This window comes from Mus musculus, chromosome 10, assembly GCF_000001635.26.
Source record: "Mus musculus strain C57BL/6J chromosome 10, GRCm38.p6 C57BL/6J".
Lineage (NCBI taxonomy): Eukaryota > Metazoa > Chordata > Mammalia > Rodentia > Muridae > Mus > Mus musculus.
The window spans coordinates 89,578,061-89,601,524 of record NC_000076.6 but is presented as its reverse complement, the minus strand read 5'-3'; the positions used below and the strand labels follow the sequence as shown (position 1 = coordinate 89,601,524).

The window sequence follows — 23,464 nt, the reverse complement described above, 5'->3', positions numbered from 1 at the left end:
GGGAGTCTAGGGAGTGTGGAGGCCTGGTGGGGTAGGGGTTGGGGCTTAGGGACATTCTCTTGTAGATATGGGGGAAGGAGGTATGGGATGGGGAGCAGTTGGGGGCAGACTGGGAGAGGGATGAAGTCTGGATTGTAGAAAAGGATTAAAGAATAAAAAGAAAAGAAATTTAAAAAACAGGAAAAAGAAAAAGAAAAAAAAAACTTGGGACTCGGCCAGACATGGCAGTACACACCTCTAACCCCAATACGCAGGAGTCTGAGGCTGGGGGATCACATATTTGGGGTCAGTGTGGGTTACTCAATGAGACCCTATCTCAAAACAATGACAAAAGAGGATTTGTTTGTTCCTTATTTATCCTGAGAAATAAATCTAGGGTCTCACACAAGCAAGATAGTCACTCTACCACTAAGGTATATCCCTAGCAAAATACATTTGATCATACAATGATAACTTTGCTTTTTTTTTTTTTTTTTTTTGATATTCAGAGAAACCAGGCAGCATGCTGCCTGGTTTCTCTGTATAGCCCTGGCTGTCCTGGAACTCATTCTATAGACCTGGCTGGCCTCGAACTCAGAAATCTGCCTGCCTCTGCCTCCCAAGTGCTGGGATTAAAGGCACTGCCCGGGCTGTTTTTTGTTGTTTGTTTTTTGTTTGTTGTTGTTGTTGTTGTTTTTGGAGATTAAGCATAGGGCCTTCTTAATGTAAGGTGAGTGCTTTAACTACTAGACTATGTATGTAGCTCTTAAAAAGAAAGTAAAAAAGAAAAAAGAAAAAAGAAAAAGAAGGGCTTGAAAGACTTAAGACTGTAGTTATCGTTAGGCTGTCACTACACTGATATCTGAACAACCCAGGAAATCTCATGCTAAGTCCAGAGCTTGTTTTTTGTTTGTTTGTTTTTATTTTTTGTTTTTGTTTTGTTTTGTTTCTTTCACAACCTGTTTCATTTTCTTCTTAGCACACATGGCCCTTTGGAATATCACATTTTACACAAGTATGGTATGTGTGTATACTTAAATTTGTGCATCTCTTCCCTCTCCCCAGAAGGTAAATTTGTAAGGCCAGAGACTCCTTTGGTCCATGTTACCACTGCTGCAACCCAAGTATTCAAGGTGTCTTCCAGAAATTTACCAGAAAGGGGAGGTGGTGACACCTGGTATCAGCTGTCCCCTAAACACAGTTGCATCTGATTCTTGTTTCCAGACAGCGCAGTTTAACTGGGACCCAGAGACGGTGGGCCTGATCCATGGATCTTTTTTCTGGGGTTATATTGTGACACAAATTCCCGGTGGCTTCATTTCAAACAAGTTTGCTGCTAGCAGGTAAGAGTGATGGACATGACAAATCCTGCCCAGGTTATCCTGGGGCCTTGTGCCTTTATTCGATCTCTGTATTTATTCTCAGGGTAGGGGAGCAGAGAGGAACACGAGAGCCACACAGGCAGATGCAATTTGGAGATATTGATCCCCCATGGCGCTGTTTGTTGTTAAGAGTCTCTCTGGATTTGCTTCTTTCCCCCTCACAATATAATTTACCTTGTAGTGCATTAAGTGGTGTTGTAAACAGAGTAATTATTTGAGAGTCTGGGGAAGCAGTTCACGACCCCTCCCTGGCAAACTGGGGAACAAAACCATCGACTCACTTCCCTTTTGGGGGCTCAGTTTCCTCATCTGAGAAATGAAACACTAGGTTAAGTTGTGGCTTAGAGCAGTGTTGGTTGGTACTCCTACGTGTTTACGCGAACATCAGCAGCACAATAGAAGTGCTGTCGTGTGAGCACTGAGGACTTGGCTTCAGACCACGGGATGCTTTCAATGTTCTTAAATGACCCAGCAGTTGTCGGAGGAGCTAACTCTTCAGAACAGGGTGGACTGTCACTAAAGGAAGTGAGTTTTCCGCCACTACTAGCATTTGATGAAGAGAGTGCTCACTTGAGGAAGATGTTGTAGTCTGGATCATATTGCAGAAAACGAGTGAGTCAAATCTCCAGGTCCTTGCCAGGATATTTGTCACGAGACAGTGTATGAGTCAACTTTGTAAAAGAGATCAAAGTTTGCAAGGCAGCTTTTTTCTCCCATCTCTGAAATCACAACTCACATGGTTGTGAAATCAGCATAGTGATTCACCAATGGGATTTTTATTTGAAAAAGAGAGGAACAGAAGGGAATGTAATTAAAGGGACTAAAGACAACGAAACATCAGAATATATGGCCTATGAGAGTAAGTATTGGTTTCTAAAACTGGTCTCATTTACATTTGTGCATGTATGTGCTGGGTGGTAATATGAAAAAAAATATATATACATACACACACACACACACACACACACACGCATACACACACCACATGTGTGGGTGCACACATGCAAGTGCAGGTGCATGTGTGTCAGGGCCTGAGGTTGATGTCAAGTGCCTTCTCCAATCACACACCACGGCCCTATTTTATTGAGACAGGGTCTCTCACTGAACCCAGAGCTGACTGATTGAACTAAACTGTGTGGCCAGCAAATCCCAGAGATTCTCCCATTCTCATCTCTCCAGGGCTGCACTTACAAGCTCACATGGCACTTGGCTTTTTATGTGAATTATGCAGGATTGAATTCAGGTCTTTATGCTGCCTGAAAACACTGTATTGACTGAAGTGTCACCTCCCAAGCTTAATTTGAAATGTAATTTTAGGGGCCAAGGTCAAGATGCTTGAAAGCCACCATCATAGGATCTAAATATTTAGCCAATGTCATCCTGGACAATAATGCAGTGCTTTGATCCTCTAGGGTCTTTGGAGCCGCCATCTTCTTGACATCAACTCTGAACATGTTTATCCCTTCTGCGGCGAGGGTGCATTACGGCTGTGTCATGGGTGTGAGGATTTTGCAGGGTCTGGTGGAGGTAGGAGAGATACTTTCTTTACAGTTAAGAGTGTAGTTGGGCTCAGTGGTGCAGATGTGTTATCTCAGTTACTGAAGAGGCTGAGGCAGGGGGAATCTCAAGTTTCAAGATTTTCTGGGAAGCTTAGTGAGGCCCCACTGCAAAATAAAACTCCAAAGGGACTAAGGTTGTAATAGTGATAGAATACTTGTTTAGCACATGCAAGGCCCCATGTTCAGTTCCGAGTTACTCTTCATAAGAAGAAAAGAAAAAGAGATCTAGATTGCTGTTGAGACATCAGTCCAACTTTAATTCTCTTATAGAAGGACATATGCTATATGTCCATAGCCCCTGATATGGCAGAAAGTATGTGACATTTGTAGCTGTGACAACCAAGGTTAAGACCCACCCTTAACAAATAGGAGCCTCAGATTCTGTGCCTGGAAATGAGGGGACAACTAGGTTGATTGTGGAAGTCACTTCCTACAAATTAGTCTTTCATAATGTGTAATATAAGATAAAATATAATATCATCATAAAATATTATGAAATAGAATATCATAAATATAAGACATCTTTTGGATTCTCCATGGTCCTTATGTTTGAATCCTGAACATCAGGATTTCTGATGAATCAAAATAAGTTACATTATGTGATTCAATGGCTTCAAAAATCTGTTTGGGTGTCAGTAATACAGTATTACACACAACAAGCACTTGTTTCTCACAGTTATGGAGGCTGGGAAGTCCAGGTCCTGTGCTGTCAACATATTCAGTGACCGATGAGGGCCTGCTTACTGGTTCTAGACTGACGGTCATATCTGTGTTCTCCTCTCACAGGGAGCAACTGTTCTACCAGAGTCTCTTCTGTAAGGACACCAATTCCACTCATGAGGCCTCCTTCTCTGTGCCCTTGTTACCCCACAATATCCATATTCAAACACTATACCAACAGGGATCTGATTTCAACATAAAAAGATAGAGGGGACACAGGCTTTGTATTTGGCAATGTATACAAATTATATTTTTGTACTGTGGTTTTGTGAGGCAGCAATATTTGCATTTTTTTAAACACGAAAAGAAATTGGAATAAGAAGTGATCATCAATGTTTAATCTTTCTGCCAGGGTGTGACCTACCCTGCCTGCCATGGGATGTGGAGTAAGTGGGCGCCTCCCCTGGAGAGAAGCCGTCTAGCCACGACTTCCTTCTGTGGTAAGTGTGTTAAAGTGATAAGTTGTAATGTGAACTCACCAGAACCCCAGGAGCTCCCAGGGACTAAACCACCAACCAAAGAGTACACATGGAGGGACCCAAGGCTCCAGCTGCATATGTAGCAGAGGATGGCCTTGTGGGACATCAATGAGAAGAGAGGCCCTTGGTTCTGTGAAGGCTTGATGTCCCAGTGTAGGGGAATGCCAGGGCCAGGAAGTGGGAGTAGGTGGGTTGGTGAGCAGGGGAAGGGAGGAAGGGTTAGGGGTTTTTCGGAGGGGAAGCCAGGAAAGGGGATAACATTTGAAATGTAAATAAAGAAAATATCTAATAAAAATAAAGGAAAAAATTATAAGTTGTTTATGGAATGTTTTTGGCTTCAAGTAACTTCAAAGTCTACTAAGAATCTTCAAAAGAACTTTTTTTCCTCATCTGACAGAATCCCTAAGGTGAGCAGTTGATGGTGCTGGGTCTACAGCTCACTGAGCTGTCCTGGGCTATAGATGTGTCCAATCCCTGGGACCAACTTCCAGAAGTTGTCCTCTGACCTCCACTCCTGTTCCATGCCTAGTGTGTACCTCTCCTATGCACATAAAATAAGTATTTATAAGATAGAAGAGATGGGATTCCCAAGCTCTGCCTCCCCCTTAATTTCACAATGAAAATACACAAAATCGTATTTTTCATGAGGGTTGTAAAGACCCTCGGCCACGGAGCTGAGCTGACTCCACTTGGCTCAAGATGTGGACTTTCCTTACTACACATAACTACCACGTACAAAGTATCACCGACTTAATTAATGATGTGGCATTGTATTCCACATCAAAAATGAAGTGGGGTCCATTCATCTTACCTAAAAGTAGATGGGTATCTACGACTACGCCAAGGCATGAGCTGACTTCAAGTTCTGCGCACTTGCTGCACAGGCATGAGGATCTGGATTCAAATCCCCCAAACCTTCATAAAACTAGGAGGTTGTCTCATCCCACGACATCTCTTCTATGCATGGCTTAGAGGAATCAGGGTCTGGAAGGGTTTATCCCAGTACAGACCTGGGAGAGAAATCAGAGGCAGCAGTACAGATAGAACATTCATTTAAAATGCATTTTATCTGTAAATGTTTATTATAGAGGAAGGGGCCCACCCTAGAAAAGCTACAATCAACCCCAGAAGGTGCCAGAGCGCCCCACTGACAGCGGGTGGTGTGACCCTTGGCCTGACTTTCTATGACAGGTGGTGGGCAGGACCTTTCATTTTGATTTGCCAGCAAAATGAGAGTGGTAAGCAGGCACTCCTCGCTTTCAGAGTGGTTTTATAGCCCTGATTTTAAAATGGCTCGACTCGAAGAAAGCTGCCTGGTCAAGGTTGTAGGCCTCATTACATTTCCCAGCTAAGGTGTGGCTTCCTTTCAAGGAACAGTTGAGGGACAAATGTCACTAGAGAGAAATTTAAGCTTGAGCTTGAGCTTAATTCATTCTTAGTCACAAAAGATACTGGAGTCAGGAGAGACTGACTCTAGAAGGTATGGGGTCACAGGTTAGAGTTGAGGAAACTGGGGAGGAGAGATGAAGTTGATGTGGTGAGTGAGAACAGCTAGGAGTCTCTTCCACTCAGCATCATCTTCATTTCTTCTCCATGGCACACCACTCTCTGCCAGCTTTGTCTGTCCTCAGTGGTTAGCACATGGGTGTGGACGTCCACTCTGCTCTCTGTGGTAGTCTGAGGGCTGGGTGTCCCACTTGGAAGAAGCCCAAGTGCCTGTGAGTGCAGATAGGAGATGATGTTGGAGCTGTGGCTGAAGATGAAGGAGAGTCTGATAGGTAGGGTAAGCAGTTTGGGTCACTTAGAGTTTCTCCAGGGAGAGAATGCTTTTTTTTTTTAAAGATTTATTTGTTTTATGTATGTGGACACACTGTTGCTCTCTTTAGACACAGCAGAAGAAGGCATCATATCCCATTACAAATGGTCGTGAGCCACATGTGGTTGCTGGGAATTGAACTCAGAATCTTTGGAAGAGCAATCAGTGCTCTTAATTGAGGAGCCACCTCTCCAGCCCCAAGAATGCTTCTTACAGTGGGGGGATTGATTGTTGGCATTTGATGATGAAGGAGGCAGGGTTGCAAAACCACAGAGTAAGATCTCCTCTCGGGTCTTACATCCTGGCACCATAGGCAAGTCATGCTTCCCAGACTTGTTTTTTCTTATAGAATGAGGGATAAGAGCGATATCTCCCTCATCAGGTTGCAAGAAGTGGAATACAAAACAAAGGCTTAGAATGCTTGGCCCAGTACTTAGCATGCAGCATGTGTCGTAACTGATCATTCTTTCTGATTTTCTGTTTCAAGGACACTTTTGTATCATGGGAACTTTGCCTTCCTGCTACATGGGGCAGAGGGCACACACACACACACACACACACACACACACACACACACACACACACAGAGAGAGTGTGAAAAAGAGACAGACATAGAAAGACAGATAGAAAGAGAAGGAAGGAAAGATTTCTTTGCTAATGTCTAATTTGCTTTATTGCTGTGAAGAATTCTGAGCTTTAAAATGCATGCATTTCAGAACTGGGGTTGTAGCTCACTCGTGGGAGCCTTTGCCTAGTTTTCAGAAAGACCTGGGTTCTATCCCGATACCATCTAAGAACAGATGTGGTGACACATCACCTGATAGGTGGAGACAGGAGAATCAATAGTTCAAAGTCATACGTGAATTCAAGGCCATCCTAGGCTACATAATAGCCGGTTTCAAAAATGAAACGTGTGCTTTTGCTATTCTGTACACAATAAAAGCATTAGCAGTTGGCATTCAGGTGGCCATTTCCAGCTTACAGAGCATCCTGGAACACACATCCTAGTTTACCCTTATACTACCCATGAGGCGGAGACTTCATTCCTATCTTATCTCTGAATGAGTCTTTCTACTTCCTCATATCTCACAATCACATTCCAGGGCCTGGCAGCACTGGTCTTAGAGATAAGACCAAGCTTAGGCAGGTGTGATATTTTCCTATCCTCCCCCAACCCCCAACCCCAAGAGCCACACCCACTCCATAAAGATCTGTCTTAGAGTTGGATTTGATTTGAGGAATGGTCTTTCGCTTCATGTTGCTTGCTGTTTTTAAAGGAGCCACATAGTTGTCTCCTTCAGGACCCAGGGGGAATCACAGAGAGGGACTTTTCCATTCTGTTAGCAATTACCGGAAATGTACAGGGCTTTAGTTTCCCTAGCAGATGTCCAGGAGCTGCAGCAGATAGGGAATCCAGGTGACCATCTCCAGTCCCCACCATCTTCTCCAGACAAGACGGATATCCTCACACAAGTCCACAAGTTCAGTATTTACAAAGCAAGAAACATCAAAGGACAAAATCACCGAGGTCTAAGTTTAAAGATCTCAACTAGCTTTTTTTTTTCTTTCTAGAATCATCGACAGTTCAGTTCCTACGACAGAATGATTGTTGCAAAAGGGCCAAGTGGGAGAGATTAGCTCATGGGCAGAAACTGAGACTGAAAAGCAGATAGAACGTTTTAGTGACTTCCTGTGCACGGCAGCAAGGCAAAGACCCAAGAGAAGAGAAAAACAGCCCAGTTGCATCATTTATTTAAGGATCAAGGATCATTTATTGTAAGGATCAAGGCAGGGATATTCAGAAGTCTGTTGTCACACCCAAGAAGAAACTAGCCTGTTATTTTTTCCTGGCTTCTTAAAAGAAATCTGCTAAACAGCTTAGCTTTGCCTTGGCGATGTAGAACTCTGGACGTTGTGACTCCATTTTGATTTTTAGTTTGGTCTGTTTGGGCCCAGTGTAGGAATCCCCATCGCCTAAAACATTGGTCTCCTATAGTTGTTATTCAGTAGTAATGATCTTTAAAGTGTACCTATTTAGGAAGTGGATGGAGACAGTTGTCCTGCCATCCTGGAATCCAACTGCTTCCTAAATTGTGTGTGTGTGTGCATGTGTGTGTATGGTGTGTGTATGTGTGTGTGCATGTGTGTGTGTGTTCTTTTACTTAAGAAAAGACTACAAAAGCATCTAGGTAAGGCCCTGGGCGCTCTGCAAGCAGGTTCTAGGTTTCTTTAGTTGCTGTCTTTAGCATCCAACACTGGGCCTGGCTGCACTAAAATTGTTCTTTTCTACTTTTCTCATTTCTGGATTCTGTTTGCTCAAGAAATTCTAAACTGTGATGCCCCCAAAAACTTTGTCAAATTTGTGAATGTGTCTCTCAGTGAAGTTAAAGAGCATCTTGAAGACATTCCTTTCATGGTTGCTCTGTTTTAAGGTGTGCTTGGGGGCTGGGGTAGATAGCTCAGTTGAAGAAATGTGGCTTTAGCTGTTAACAGCAATAACGTTCACTGGGAATCCCAGACTGTTGTCATGGAGACATCTGACTTGGACTTCGCCACACACACTCTGCCTGGACTAACAAGCCTTGAATGGTGATTGGCTGGTGTCCCTCAATCTTTTGTGCTTGCAGGTTCCTATGCTGGGGCAGTTGTTGCTATGCCTCTTGCAGGGGTATTGGTGCAGTACATTGGCTGGGCCTCTGTCTTTTACATCTACGGTGAGTGGTTTGGTTTCATGAGCTCATGTGTTGACGCAGATATATATTTACTATATAAGGGCATGCTGTGTGAAAATAGAAATACAAAAACTCAGTTCATTGTCAAAATGGGAACATTTACAATCAATTTAATGCTTATAATAAACTTGGCATTTTGAAAAGCAGAATATTGCCTTGTGTTAGATCTCAGTGAACAAGATGAAAATCAACAAGATACTTCTTAATGAATATATATATATATATATATATATATATATATAACAGTCTAGACAGGAAGCCATTGAAGAGAACACTTAAACATGGTGACAGGGATGCTGAATTATAGCTCTCCACAGTTGATGGCTTCTGGTGTGTGTGTGTGTGTGTGTGTGTGTGTGTGTATGGAGAAGAACTCAGTTTTCTTTAATGGGTTGGCCACTGGGAGTTTGGTCATGCTCTAGGAAGAATATGGCCAGTATAAATAAGACTTGAGGGATTTTCTTTTGTTTGTTTTTCTGTTTGTTTCTTGTGTGTGTGTGTGTGTGTGTGTGTGTGTGTGTGTTTTGGGTGACAAGGATGGGGAGGCAGATCTGGGAGGACTGGAAAGTGTGATCAGGGTGTATTATGTGAAATTCCCCAATAAACAATACAAATATTTTGGGGAAAACCTGGACAATTATAGAGATGGAAGCCAGTGAGGCCATGCCACTGAACCTTTTGGTTGTTTGTCTGCAGGTATGTTTGGGATTATTTGGTATATGTTTTGGCTGCTGCAGGCTTATGAGTGCCCGGCAGCTCACCCAACAATATCCAATGCAGAAAGGACCTACATAGAGACAAGCATAGGAGAAGGGGCCAACTTGGCCAGTCTGAGCGTAAGTACAGGCAGAAGGTAGGCTCTGATCTCTTTCCTGTATGTGTTTCTGTGACTGTACTACCTGCAAAAGCTACAGCTAGCTGGCAGAGGAATGATCCATGCAAAAGCAAGAAGGAAATTCAGTTCAGGACAGTTCAGTAGCCAGTGTGGGTTCTAACCTCTAGAGTCTGACACTGGGCCATTTATGTTAGAAATATTTAAGTACAGAACACTTTTGGAAAAAAAGTCCCTGGTAACAATGATCTCAATCCCACATGCATACTAAAGCTTAAGGCATGATGACATCGAGACTCTTTTGCAAAAGTACATGTGATTTCTACTGTGGAGATGTGTTCTATAGCTTAAGGGTCTAGGATCTGTTGTGGTCTCAGTCATACAGATAGTGTAGAGGTTACCTGGCTATAAAGTACATATGACATCTCCCATAAGGATGGTCTATGGAGGGAGAGTCTTTGATAAGCATCATAGTCTCGGAGATTGTGGTGAGGTCTGGCCCTACAGCTAGCAAAGGTCACCACGTTATTAACTGTGTCTACTCCCAGCCTTCTGGATGGGAAACAGGTATATACATCCCTTCTGCTGAAGAGAAAAGTCTGTGTGCTTAATATGCCTGGTTTCTCTAGTGCTTATCTGAGCACAAAGACCTCATGCTCTCTATGCCTTCTTACAGAAGTAAGATGTTGGCGCCTTTGCTCAAAATTTCATGGTCTTTTCTACTCCCTAGAAATTCAACACACCATGGAGAAGGTTTTTCACATCCTTGCCTGTCTATGCCATCATTGTGGCAAACTTCTGTAGAAGCTGGACCTTCTATTTGCTCCTGATAAGTCAGCCAGCTTACTTTGAGGAGGTCTTTGGATTTGCAATAAGTAAGGTAAATGCACAAATGCTCCCCAGGTCCTTGAACTTTACCTGTCTTGATCCAACTGAGAGTGATTTTGCATGATGAAATAATTAAAATGGCTCTCACCATTCATAACAGTTCTATGACACAGCATACCAAAGGTCATACAATAGTCTAATTTCTTCTTAGTAAGGATCAAAGATGTATTAACCCGCTTTTAAAATCCATAGCTCTATCTAGTCTGCGAGTGTTTCTGAAGCTAATGCAAACATCGAATATTAGTTCAAAGGTAAAAAAAGATTCAATGGAGTGGGTTTTTCTCTTTATAAACTATTCATTGTTATTGTGTGCAGTTTTACACTCTACCTGCCTTTGCCCTGAGAAGGGGCTGTACTACCAGCCCCCTCCCAGTTTTCCTTGAATCCTCAAATAAAAGACACACATACACACAGTTGTTCACTTTCAACTTGCCTTCTTGGCACAATTGCTGGGTGCTACTATCATCTCCCGCCTGAAGAGGCATGCCCTTTCCAATTTCTTATCTCAATCTCTCCCACCTGCCCTAAACACCAGTTGTTAAACTCTCCTGACCACCTGCCTGTAGTTGTCACAGTGTATTACTACCTCACATGGTTGCTTTGTTCTCCTCTCTCCAAAGCATGTCGAACTCCCTCCCCCCTTCCTTGCATCCCGTTTCCCTCCCGGAACCTGGAAGTCACGACTGTACCTTCCACCCAGCAATTAGCCTATGGCTTTCTTTACTGACAGATCAAGAACCAATTGGGCAACAGTACCTTGACATCAGCACTGCCCCCTACACATTGTGGGCTAGCAAGATGGCTCATAGCTAAAGGTGCTTATGCTCAAGTCAGATTACTCGAGTTTCGTTCCCAGGACTCAGACCGTAGAAGGAATAAATCAGTTCCTATAAAGTGTTTTCTGACCTCAACATGTATGCTATGACTAGACCCCTCCCCCCAAATAAATAAATGCAACAACCTCCTCCTTAGGTGGCAGAAAGAACACTGAGGCTAAGTTTCAGACCAGCCTTTTTTTTCCATAATGGTGAATGTAGCAGTAGCAATGGTTGTTTATGACTCAGGGAGGTTTTGATATTAGGTTACCTCCTGTGACTCAGGGAGGTTTTGATAATGAAAAAAACTAATCATTATGAAACCAAAAAAAAAAAAAATCCTTTCTTCAAGAGAAAGAACTGCAGCCAGGCAGAGGTAGATGCCTGACTAGCTTCAGGCTTGACAGCAAGCAGAGGTTGGGAAGAGACAGCATAGTCTGGATACTGGTACCTCTGTGATGAGTAAGAGTTGTCTCTGACCCCAGGGAGCTTTCAGTCTGGTGGGGAAGACAGTTGGTCCATATACAGGATCACTCTACCTTTCATTGCTTCATGGTTAATGCAGACCTCCTGGGATCCCACATTAGATGATTGAACTTGGTAATGACTGTGGGGCTGTGTAACAGGGGTAAGCAAGATGTCTAAAGACATCTCAGAAGAATGGAAGGCGGCTCTTTGTTTCTTTTCCTTCCAGGTGGGTCTCTTGTCAGCTGTCCCACACATGGTGATGACAATCGTGGTGCCCATCGGAGGACAACTGGCTGATTATTTAAGAAGCCGAAAGATTTTGACCACAACCGCTGTCAGAAAGATCATGAATTGTGGAGGTACCATATATGGCAGGAGGTTCAAGTGGTTTCTGTAGAATTAGAGCAAATAGAATTCAGAGACTACTTTACAGCCAGCCCAGACATGGTCTCCCATCCAAGTGCTAACTCAGCTCACCCATGTTTAGCTTCTGAGATTGACTTCTATTAGGCGTGGTCAGACTGAGTCGAACCATTGTAATGGGTCTCAAAGACCTCTGAGTCCATCTCCTTGTATATAACTGAAATTTGTTCTCCATATTCCTGCCAAGTGGTCATGTAGTACTTGTGAGATCTGGGACAGGACAACTTAGTTGATGGCTGATGAATCAGGACACGCTTAAAACCAAAGAAACACTTCCATCTATTCTGAAGCCAACATAATATAACTTCTGGCTATGTTTCTGCTTGCTATTTACATTTTCCGTATATCTACCCACTTATTTGCTTACATAGTTTACTTCCTTTTTTTCTTCATTTTATGTGTACATATGTGTTTGGGTAAAACACAGAGGACATGTGATTATGATCAGAGAACCTGTTGAGATAGTGTCCCATGTATCACAGGCTGGTCTTAAACCCCTAATCTCCAGGCCTCTACCTTCTGTGTGCCAAGATTATAGGCATGTATTACCACACCCAGTTTATCTGGTGCTGGGGATCCAACCCAGGGCTTTATTCATGCTAGATAAACAGTCTACCAACTTAGCAATATCTTCATGCCTAAATTAAAGGGTCTTGAGATGGAGAGATTAATTTACATTAACTAGGTAAACTCAATATAGCTATAAGTTTTCTTGAGACAGGAGGTGGTAGGTCATGGCAGTGGAACTGGGAAGAATCTCAAGCAGACTCTAGAAGCCAGCCGAGGCAAGAACAGACTCATCTCTACAAGTTTTCTCAACGAACGCAGCTTTATAGAACTGTATGATAATAAATGTGTATTTTGAGTTGTTAAGCTTATGGTCATCAGCGACTGTAAGCTAATAAAATAGCAGATGTCTCGCTCCACAACAGCTCATTGTCCTCCTAGACAGATGTGCACATATCCTCTATGACATTGCTCACTCACAATCTCTCCACTGTGAGCTCTGCTCACATTCTCTCCCTACTCCATTCTTCTCTACAAGTATGTAAGGGTGTAGATATGAAAGACCTCAGAGGATGATGTGTTGGAGGTGTGGTCCCCAGCTAGTAGCACCATTGACAAGTGATTGGGGCATGAAGTTACAAATTTCATGAGTAGGATAATTCACAGATGAATAAATTAAATTTTCTTCTTCTTCTGAGTAGAGTATTCCTGTAAGTATTTTCTGCAATGGCAGCATGGTGGTCATAGTGCCGTAGTTTGTGTTTATCTGGGTGTCTTATGGAGTATGATTTTCCCATCAATTAAAAATATTAGTTTGTGGGATATAGCATGCTTGGTTGGAAGTTACCTCCAGGGCTTGAAACATAATCTGTTGCCTTCCTGTGCTTTATGTTTGATGCCAAGAGATCTAATGTTATTCTGATACATTTCCATTTGTAGGCAACTTGACATTTCCTATAATATCATTTCTTTGTTTTGTAGTTTTGACATCCATCTATGACACGAAGAGATTCTTCTCTGGCTATACCTGCTTGAGAGTCTAGATACTACCTGGGTTTGGATATCCACTTCTTCCTCTAGATTGGGGGCCTTTTTGATATAAATTTAATCAAATACATTGTCCACTCTTTTTTACTTTATCTTAAGTGCTTCTTTTGGTCTGTGGGCCCTTAGGGGTTTGATCTCTTGAATGCATCTTAGAGTTCTTTCGAGGCTTGCCCAAGCTCATTTAACTTTGTTTCCTTACCTGTGTCTGATGTATTATTGTCTTGAGCCCGTCCTCTGTCTCTGACATTTCACTTCTGCTTGGTCTTGTCTGTTGATGATGCTTTCCACTGTATTTTTAAATTGGCCAATTGATTCATCTTAGCATTTCTGTTTGCTTCTTCTTCAGAATCTCAATTTCCCTCCTTGTTTTAAAGTTTATCTTGCCATTTGCCAGTAATCCACCTTGGTAACTTTTAAATCTAGGTCCTGAATGTCTTTCCTGGCTTCATCGTCTGCTTATTTGAGTGCTCCTTGTGCTCACCGACTCTTCCAAAGTACGACTCTGAAATAGGTTTTTGGCATATCAACTCTTTTAGTATCTTTCGTTCCCAGTTTTGAGGAATGTCAGTTTCCTTTAAGGATGTGGGTCCAGGTAGGTTAACCATGCTTTGGTGGATGGTCCCACACTTAAAAGTATATGGACAGCACAAGTTAGAGTCCATAGGTTATTTAAAAACAACATGGAGTTGGTGTCCAGAGGATGGGGATGGGTTTTGCAGGAGTTAAAGGGAGGAGCTGGAGTGAATATGATCAAAACACATTGTATGAAATTCTCAAAGAATTAATAAAAATCTTTATTTTTTAAAAACAAATATATTATGTCATTAAAGGGGTAATTGTTTCCCCTACCTCTTCAACATAGTTTAAGGTAGATCCAACTTTCTGATGAGTGGTCTCTTAGCCAGGTGACTGACTTAATTTTAAGTCTCCCTCAGGCCAATGATTCTATGCTCTTGACTAGAAGGAAACATACCAAATTTTCCTTACTTAACCTTTACTGTTACTGTTACAGTCTCTGTTCTGCAGGAGTAACTATAAAATAATTTGGGAAATGGGTTTTAATAGAGGAACAGATGTAAGTCATTTTTGCCATGAAAATCTGAAGCTCTGGTTCCAAGGCTGATACCCAGAAGGGTGTAATGCCTGGACTGGAGTTTTAATCTCTGCCCTCATATGTAGTCCCCAGGCAAGCATCTACCACTAAGTTAGTATATCCCAAGTACAAATTAAAAAAAATTTGTGTTATTTGTGTGTAGATGGTGTGTGTGTATGTAGCTTGTGTGTGTCCATGTATGAAGGGCAGGGGTCAATGTTGAGTGTCTTTCTTTATTATTCATCAGCTCAGTGTTAAGACCATAGATTTAGGGTGGAGAGATGGGTAGTGGTTAAAGTGTTTGTCATAGCAGTGTGAAAGTGATCTGTTCAGATCTGTATCACTCATATACAAATATCTGGGTAGGCATGTCTGCTTGGCAGAGCATCTCTAAGGCAAGATAGCAAGCTAGACTAGCTGTGTCCAGTGGGACAGCCTGCCTCAGTAAGTAGAGGGTGACTAGGGAAGTCTCTCAGTATCAACCTCTGGGCTCCACATGCTGGTGTACATGCATGTACCCATGAACATGTGAACACAGAGATGTGCATGTATACCATACATCAATCACACACACACGTGCCAAAAGGAGTGTAACTTTGTAATCTGGGTGTTGTGAAACACACCTATAATCCTAGCATCCTAGAGTCTTAGGTAGATGAGAACCTGGTCAGCCTAGACTACATAGCAAGACCTTGTTGCAAAGAGCCAAGGATTAGGGTTGTAACACAGTGCCTAGCTTGTTTACAATGTGTAAAAATTCATATGTACAGATTCACAGGAGAGGTGAAATGTAAATAAAAATGATAAAGCATTATTGACAAGTTCTAAAAAATAAGAGAAGAGAAAGATGAGAAAGAGGAAGAAGATGATTTCATTGGTTGTCTTAGGGTTTTACTGCTGTGACCAGATACCATGACCAAGACAACTCTTATAAGGACAACATTTAATTGGAATTGGCTTACAGGTTTAGAGGTTTGGTCCATTATCATCAAGGCAGGAACATGGCAGCATCCAGGAAGGCATGGAGCAGGAGGAGCTGAGAGTTCTACATCTTCATCTGAAGGCTGCTAGCAGAGTATTCTTCCAGGCAGCTAGGACTAGGGTCTTAAAGCCTATACCTAAAGCGACACACCTACTCTAACAGGACCACACCTCCTAGTAGTGCCACTCCTTGGGCCAAGCATATACAAACCATCACACTGGTTGAGGATGAAGATGCTGTGAACTCATAGGAAGTGGCTAAAGGGCTGTGTTGCTACCACATAGAAGCCTGTTTTGAGGATTGGGTGGAGAGCAGAGGTGAGGCTGGCAGAGAAGGATCTAGAGGAGTGAGAAGGGCTGCCATTAGATTGTACTAGTGACACTCGACCCTTGGCAAACAGAGAGTCTCATTGAGCATGTCGTTCAGAAAGACTTCGGCAAATGAATCAGAAGTCAAAGAGGGAAGGCCACCAATCCCATTAAGTGATACAGGTGATAGAACCCAGAACTAAGGCCAAGGCAGAGATGGCAAAAGCAGAAGTGAGATCTGATAGTAACGCCTAAGGCTGAGCACGTGCAATTTCATGTGGAAGCCGAGGAATCTAGAAAGTCTGCGATGGTCCTGCAGTTTCTGCTTGCCTATCTGCGGCCACATGTATACCTATGTGCACTTCAGTGCCTTGAATACCCAACTTCCTCTCCCCCTCCATGGTTCCTTCAGACTGTCTGGCTCTGCTTTTTAACATGAGGAGATGAAGAGATGGTCCAAGGTTACACGAGTTGCATTTTGAGGCAGAATCTGATGTTAGGCCTTTCTGACTCTGTAGTCTAAGCCCTAGACATGGGTAGGCTGTTGACTGACCTAGAGAAAGGGAGAGGGAAGTGGGAGCTGTGGTTTGCTTTGGGATTTTTGAGAGTGTAAAGAAGAGGAACAAACACTCAATTGGTCCTGTTGACTTGGAAGCAACTATAGGATCATTGTTCGGAGATGTGCGGACTCAGCAACTGGTTTCCAGAATGAAGCCTCCACCCTAATTATCCCCTACCCTCTGTGTATTGCAAGTGGTATTTACGTCATCTTTCTGTGTGCTGTTAGATGAATGCTTTCTCTCTTCCTCCATCTCTCCTTCCCTCTCCTGCAAGGGAATACATGTCTTCATAATTTTCTCATCTTTCTTTTTGTTATGCTGGAGTCATTTATTCTGGATGAGAGGAACTGAGAGTCCGCTCTTCTGCTAGGCTTTCTGTGCAAGTGTCTCTCTCATGCTGTTTGTTATCAGAGGCCTGAAGACTTGGGGGCAGGTAGTGAAAGGGAGGAATGTTGACTTTGCTTCACTAGTAGTGAGGCATGACTTTATTTATTTATTTATTTACTCTTCCCTTTTCCCCACTAGAGATGGAGCCTAGATTCTTGTGCAAGCCCCTTGAACATTCAACTACTGAGCTATCTCCAGCCAGCTTTTCATTAAAAGGCTCTCTCCTTTCCCCTCCCCTCCCCTCCCCTCCCCTCCCCTCCCCTCCCCTCCCCTCCTTCCTTCTGTCCTCTTTTCTTCTCTTCTTCCTTGCTCCTTCCCCTCCCACCTCTCTCTCTTTCCTTCTTTCTTTCTGAGACAGAGTCTCACCATGCAGCTCTAGCTGGCCTGGCATTCACTATGTAGACCAGGCTGGTCTTGAACTCATAGAGCTGTACCTGCTCTGTCTTCCAAGTCGTGAAATCATCTCAGTTTCATTTTTTAAAAATTGAAATAGGATTTCACTATTTGATAGACTTACTTTAAACTCATATAGCCTAGGCTGTTCTTAAATCTGTGCTCATTCTAACTTGGCCTTAGTCTCCAGGCCTGAGCCACCTCATCTGACTGAGGAATTTTTATTTCAGAGGATAATTATAGCTATTTGCTTTGGGAAGAGAATATCAGAGGAGTGTTGTCATGTAGGAGACCACAACCTACAGAGTCAAAGAGGGTCGGTCACCAACTAGATATATGCCACTCAGATTAGCAGGACCAACTACTGAAGGATTAACTGTTCACACCCCTCATCCCAAGGCCATCACTGAACCACTAGGACCATTTGCTGTTCAAGGTGCACCAGGTAGCAAGGTAGAAAGTTCACAGAACACCTAGGCAATAGCATAGTCACGCAGTCGTGATCATTGGGGAATAGTGTAGATTCTGAGCTAGGATGTATGCACTAAAAACTCAGGTTTGTGAATGTGGGCGAGTTTCATGTGTCAAGTCAATAGCTTTGGCAGACAGACAGAAACATGACATTTCCTCTTCTGTTTCTATTTGCAGGCTTTGGCATGGAGGCAACCTTGCTCCTGGTGGTTGGATTTTCCCATACCAAAGGAGTGGCTATCTCCTTCCTGGTGCTTGCTGTAGGATTTAGTGGCTTTGCTATTTCAGGTAAAGCATTCTCTGGGGTTTGGAGTCATGTGTGTAGATTCACAATGAAGGAAGGACAAGGAAATTAGAGCACGTTCATTTAATAACCCAGGGATTCCCAAGGAACAGGGCCACTGCACAGAGCTTCATCGTGTGAGGCGCCATGAGATTCACCAGGGATGAGCTCAGAGCCCACACAAGCTGGGATAGCCCGTCCTAGCTCTACCATGGGAAGGTATAAGAGTACAGCTGATTTCCCTGAGGTAGACACAGAACCCAGGCATGTGTCCCAGGCTAGCCCCGGGTCACCCTATCTGACAGACTCACTTCCTGCTGGAAGACTGCTAATTTTAGCTCAAAGGGCCGTGCTGTTTGACACCTGGTCACATGCACTGGTAGCATTTAGAGCAGTTTCGATTGTTTTCAATAAGTTTTTGTCTACTTTATTGTTTTTATTTTACAAGCAAGAAGGTGCAGGTCTGGGGTGGGGTGGGAAATGATAGTGATGATGGTGGTCATGATGATGATGGTGGTGGTGGTGATGATGATGGTGGTGGTGGTAGTGGTGGTGGTGGTGATGACAATGATGTGGGCTTATTATAATCAAGCACAGGTCTCATGCTGAAGATGCTTTCACAAAACTCTCTGTGTGTCACTCTCACAACTACCCTAGGGGCTTTCCATGTTATTTGGTCTCCATCTGACAGGAGCAGAAGCCAGATGACTGTATGGAGAGGACTGTGCAAAGCACCGTGCTTACAGACTCTAGAAATGCCCTACGTGAAGCCCAATGAGAGTGTATCTGTTTACGTAATCACCTCTGTCCCACGACAGCAAATAGTGATAGCAACGTTTTATTGGGGTTTTCACGAATTTACTGAATGATCATAATAGTAGTAGTAGTAGTAGTAGTAGTAGTAGTAGTAGTAGTAGTAGTAATAATTATCTTCCCATTGCTGCACAGTTAGCGGTAAAGGAAGGACAGAGACAGAGGTCTGCCTACCTCCAAGTTCTCATTGCCCCTAAGCCACTTTAAGTATCGAACAGAATGGAACTATACCAGAACAGAAAAATATTGTATTTGTTTCCTGAACTACCCTGAGAGAGAGACCGGAAGTGTCTATCAAAATAGAGCTCATCAGAAGTACATTAGGGAAAAGACTGCGTTCAAAGTGTTTATAGCCAACAACTTGGATTTGGAGGTACACAGAACTGGGTCTGAGACCCTTATTGTCTGCTTTTTTTGTGTGTGTGAATAAATAATGTGCTAGATTACTCAACTCCTGATCTGGAGACTGGAGGCATGTGACAGCAGTGTCTATATGTCATCAGAAGGATGCTCGGGGGTCTTTCATGAATCTCTCACAGTACTTGCTAGATCAGGGCTGTTCTCATCAGCACGGGGCATCCATTAGTGCTGGGCTCTCTCAGCACTGCGGATATTGCCATGAAGAGTTAAAAATCTTTACCCTTGTAGAATTTATGTTCTAGGAAAAATCAGCTACTCAAGAGGTCTTACTACAAGCTGGGCAGTAGTGGAGCACACCTTTAATCCCAGCACTTGGGAGGCAGAGGCAGGTGGATTTCTCAGTTCCAGGACAGCCAGGACTACATAGAGAAACCCTGTCTCGAAAAACAAAACAAACAAACAAACAAAAAACCCAGAGATCTTACCACAGTGTTTCATGAGGAGTAAAGTTTTATGCACTTACTGTTATTGTTGTTTAGTCACTCTGAATACTATGAGTCCAATGATTCCCAAATGTTCGTGTACATAGAAGCTATCCCAGGACCTAACAAAATATAGTTTCTGAGTTATTAAATCCAGAGTAGGACATGCGATTCTGCTTTTCCAACAAGCTTTGCAGAGTGATCTGGATCAACATCTACACTTTTTTTTGAGGAACTTTGTACACTCTAGGCAAGTCCTCTGTCACTGAGCTATACCCCAACCCCTGGTCCTTTTGGACCAAGGTTCTTCTATGTAGCCCAGCTTGATGTTGGGCTTCCTGTGTAGCCCAGGCTAGCCTTGAACTCTAGATTCTCCTTCCTCTGCCTCCCACGACGAGGACTGTGTGTGCCATCGTACCTGGTGACAGTCTACATGCCGACTAGGAAGAATACAGCAAGCCTCACGTGCGTGCAGGAGAATGCTGAGGAAACCCTTCTCTGCTACAAGAAAGAGATTCACATCCTGTCCCCAGAGATACTGAGAAAGCTTTAGGTTCACATTGCTTCCTTTCTTCAGGACTGCCAATTAATTCTCAAAAAGAGGTAAAAAAAAAAAAAAAAAAAAAAAAGTCCCAACCCCATTCTTCCCACCACAGCAGCTGCCTTAAGGCATCTACCCCATCTTGGTCATTTTTCCCCCTTTAAGTTGTTTTTTTGAGATTGTAATTGAATTATAACATTGTCTCCTTCCCTTTCCTCTCTAAACCCTTCCACATATACTTCCCCATTCTCTTCCAAATCCATAGCCTATTTGTCTTACTAATTGTTATCGCATGCATATATGTACATGCGTATACATATACACTCCTATATAGTATAACTGATCAGTCTGTATCATGCTACTTGTATGTGAGTGTTCATGGCTGATAGTTTGGTGCTGGACAACCCGTTGGTGTGCTCTTTTCTGGAGAAGGCCACGTCTCCTATTTCCAGCCATCCCCAGTTACCTATAGTTCTCTCAGACTGCATGTCATATTTTCACGTGCTACAAAAATCTATCCGTGCCCCAGTTTCTTGGTGACTTTCCCATTGGAACACCATCATTGTGTAGATAGGAACCTAATGGATTTCCTCGAGCTCTCTTTAGTTGTATGCAATGCCCAGGCTGGCTTTGTATCAGAGCAGAATGCTTCCTAATTCCATTAATTGCCTCTTATCTCTGGTTTCTTTTCTAATAAAGTATTTATTACATTCAAATCACAGTAAGATTAACTAATCGTGCAGCTGTTTTATGCCCCAATTGTCTGGTACTTTGAGCTGAATGAGGTGTATTTAATTACAGAACGGATTTTTTTAAAAAAATGTCTCCCTGAATGTAGGTTAGAGAAAAAGTTACGCAGATTGAATGAAAATTTTATTTTGAAACCGATTTTCAGGGTTTTCTTTTGGGTGGGGCGGGTACAAAACAGAGAATTAAAAACCAAACCAACAGCAAGTCATGAGTGGATGAAGGGCTAACAGGCTCTTCCTTCACTCCTCAACTCTTTGCTACACTGACAGATTCTGGGAGAGGGGAGCCATTACCTGAGTTGTGCACTGATCACTGAGCCCTTTGGGCTTCATGGGACAGCTCTAAACCCACGTTCAGATAGAGAGCCTGTTTAAACTCAGCAGGCTATAAAAACAAACAGACAAGAGCGTGCGGAAGAGATTTGTAGGGCAGAGGGAAGACAGGTAGGGGTGGCAGAGGAGACTAATCAGCATATATTATAAACAGGGCGGGGCTTGGGGAGATGGCTCAGCAGTTAATCACGTTTGCTGAGTTTGGTTCTGAGGACCCATGTCAGGGGCCTCAGATCTAACCATACATAATTCCATCTCCAGGGAATCTGATGCTACCTTCTGGCCTGCTGTAGATATCTGTGCTCATGTGCAGACTCATGCACACCCCTACAGAGAGCTAGAAATAAAATAGCTGAGCTCCATTTTTTTTTAAAAGAGTGTGTCAAGGGACAAGTTTCATATATGAAAAGTACTCCCATTAAACAAAAGGAAGTGGACGTGCAACCGAACAAAACCCAGAACCTTTTGCTATACGTTCAGTAGCTTAAACTGGTAAGTAATCACTCGTGTTTGAGTGATTCCTATTGGGCAGAGACAGGACAGACAGCTGCCTATGCCTTATATCCACACGTATTGCTAGATACCATGTATGCCTGTGAGCCCAGGTATTCAGGAAGCTGAGTCAAGAGGATAGCTTAAGTCCATGAGTTTGAGACTAACCTAAGATGTTATCACTAAATGAACAAAATAAATGAACAGAAGGTGAAAATAAAACAAATTTAGTAGAAAAGAGGGAACCTGGCTTTCACTTCCAGTTACGATTTACTTAACACACTATTTAGTTTAATTTCCGCAACAGTTTTATAAGAATGACCACTCCAACCTGTAGAAGAAGAAACTGAGGGCCAAGGATGTTAAATCTTTAGTCTGGATTAGCATCTCAGTTAAGCTATCAGAGCTGAGGTCTAATTCCAAAATGCAGCCCTGGGTTATATGGCCGGGGTTGGTTTCTGGGGACTTGAGCTTCTTGCAATGCTTGCCCATCCTCTGCCGCCTTCACTTGATCTACTCTTCCCTTCTGGTGGTGGATTAGCAGTGGCAATTTATCATTTTGCTGCTTCCAGCAGCATCTTCTCTGATAGAAGACCTGAATGATGGGGAGACAGGGCGATACTTCTCAGTAACAGCAGCAACAGCTACAGCCCAGCAGCTGTTGTGTGGTTAGAGTAGTGTAGCTGTTCATATGGTGTTGTGTGGTTAGAATGGCATAGCTTTTTTTTTTTTTTTTTAACCATGGTGTGTTATGGTAAATCTCCATCCCAAGTATGCCCTGGCAATGAAAACATGACTCAATTAATATGAATACATGCTATGCGCCTAGATTGGGCAGATCTACTGCTACACTACCATCTTCCCCATCTATGAGACCTCTTAGAACTTGTGGTTTCTCCAGGCCGTGTGCTTCTGCTCTGCTTTTCTTCTTCCTCCTCCTCTGCATCCTCTGCGTCCTCTCCCTCTTCCTTTTTCTCCTCCTTCTCCCTTCTCTCCACCGTCCGCTCCACCTTACCTTTATCTGCCCAATCACCAGCTCCTCTTTATTTTACAATTTAAGGTAGGAAGCAGGTGTACAGGAAATCACCTGAATACTGACTTGTTCACAACCACTCACAGGAGAATTGACATAAAATATAATTAGTCCCAGGCCTATCCACAACAATGGTGTTGGTGTTGTGTAGTTAGAATAGTGTAGCTGCTCGCCATGGTATTGTGTGGTTAGAATAGTTCATATATATATATATATATATATATATATATATATATATATATATATATATATATTATGTCTGATGTCACAGCACTTTTTACAGATAAATAGTAAGATTATTTCTCTACTTGATTATATGCAGGAAATAAGCTTTGAGCCCAAACATTCAGACTTGAAAGATGAAGATCCTTCATAAGTTAATGAGACTCCTGCTTGTATTTATGCAAGTTGCTAGAAAACGTCCTTTGTAATACATCACGTGGCTACCAAGTCAGTCTCTTTTAGGACCTTTAGTGGTATGCTGGGAGATGCCACATTGGAAGGCCAAGTTCGATTCTAAAAGATTTAGGGATTCTG

At 42.9% G+C, this 23,464-nt stretch overlaps 1 protein-coding gene across 2 annotated transcripts in view; it reads left to right on the top strand.

The window, feature by feature from the left end:
- Positions 1-23,464, top strand: part of Slc17a8 (solute carrier family 17 (sodium-dependent inorganic phosphate cotransporter), member 8) — a 47,230-nt gene that overhangs the window by 19,725 nt on the left and 4,041 nt on the right. The window contains exons 3-10 of one of the 2 annotated variants that reach the window (NM_182959.3): positions 1,204-1,322; positions 2,774-2,888; positions 3,993-4,080; positions 8,563-8,649; positions 9,364-9,503; positions 10,230-10,379; positions 11,897-12,029; positions 18,019-18,129. In NM_182959.3, the coding sequence (NP_892004.1) occupies positions 1,204-1,322; positions 2,774-2,888; positions 3,993-4,080; positions 8,563-8,649; positions 9,364-9,503; positions 10,230-10,379; positions 11,897-12,029; positions 18,019-18,129 (943 nt within the window). Of the gene's footprint in view, positions 1-1,203; positions 1,323-1,709; positions 1,974-2,773; positions 2,889-3,992; positions 4,081-8,562; positions 8,650-9,363; positions 9,504-10,229; positions 10,380-11,896; positions 12,030-18,018; positions 18,130-23,464 lie in introns of those variants that run through there. The other variant, NM_001310710.1, reaches the window with a different exon arrangement.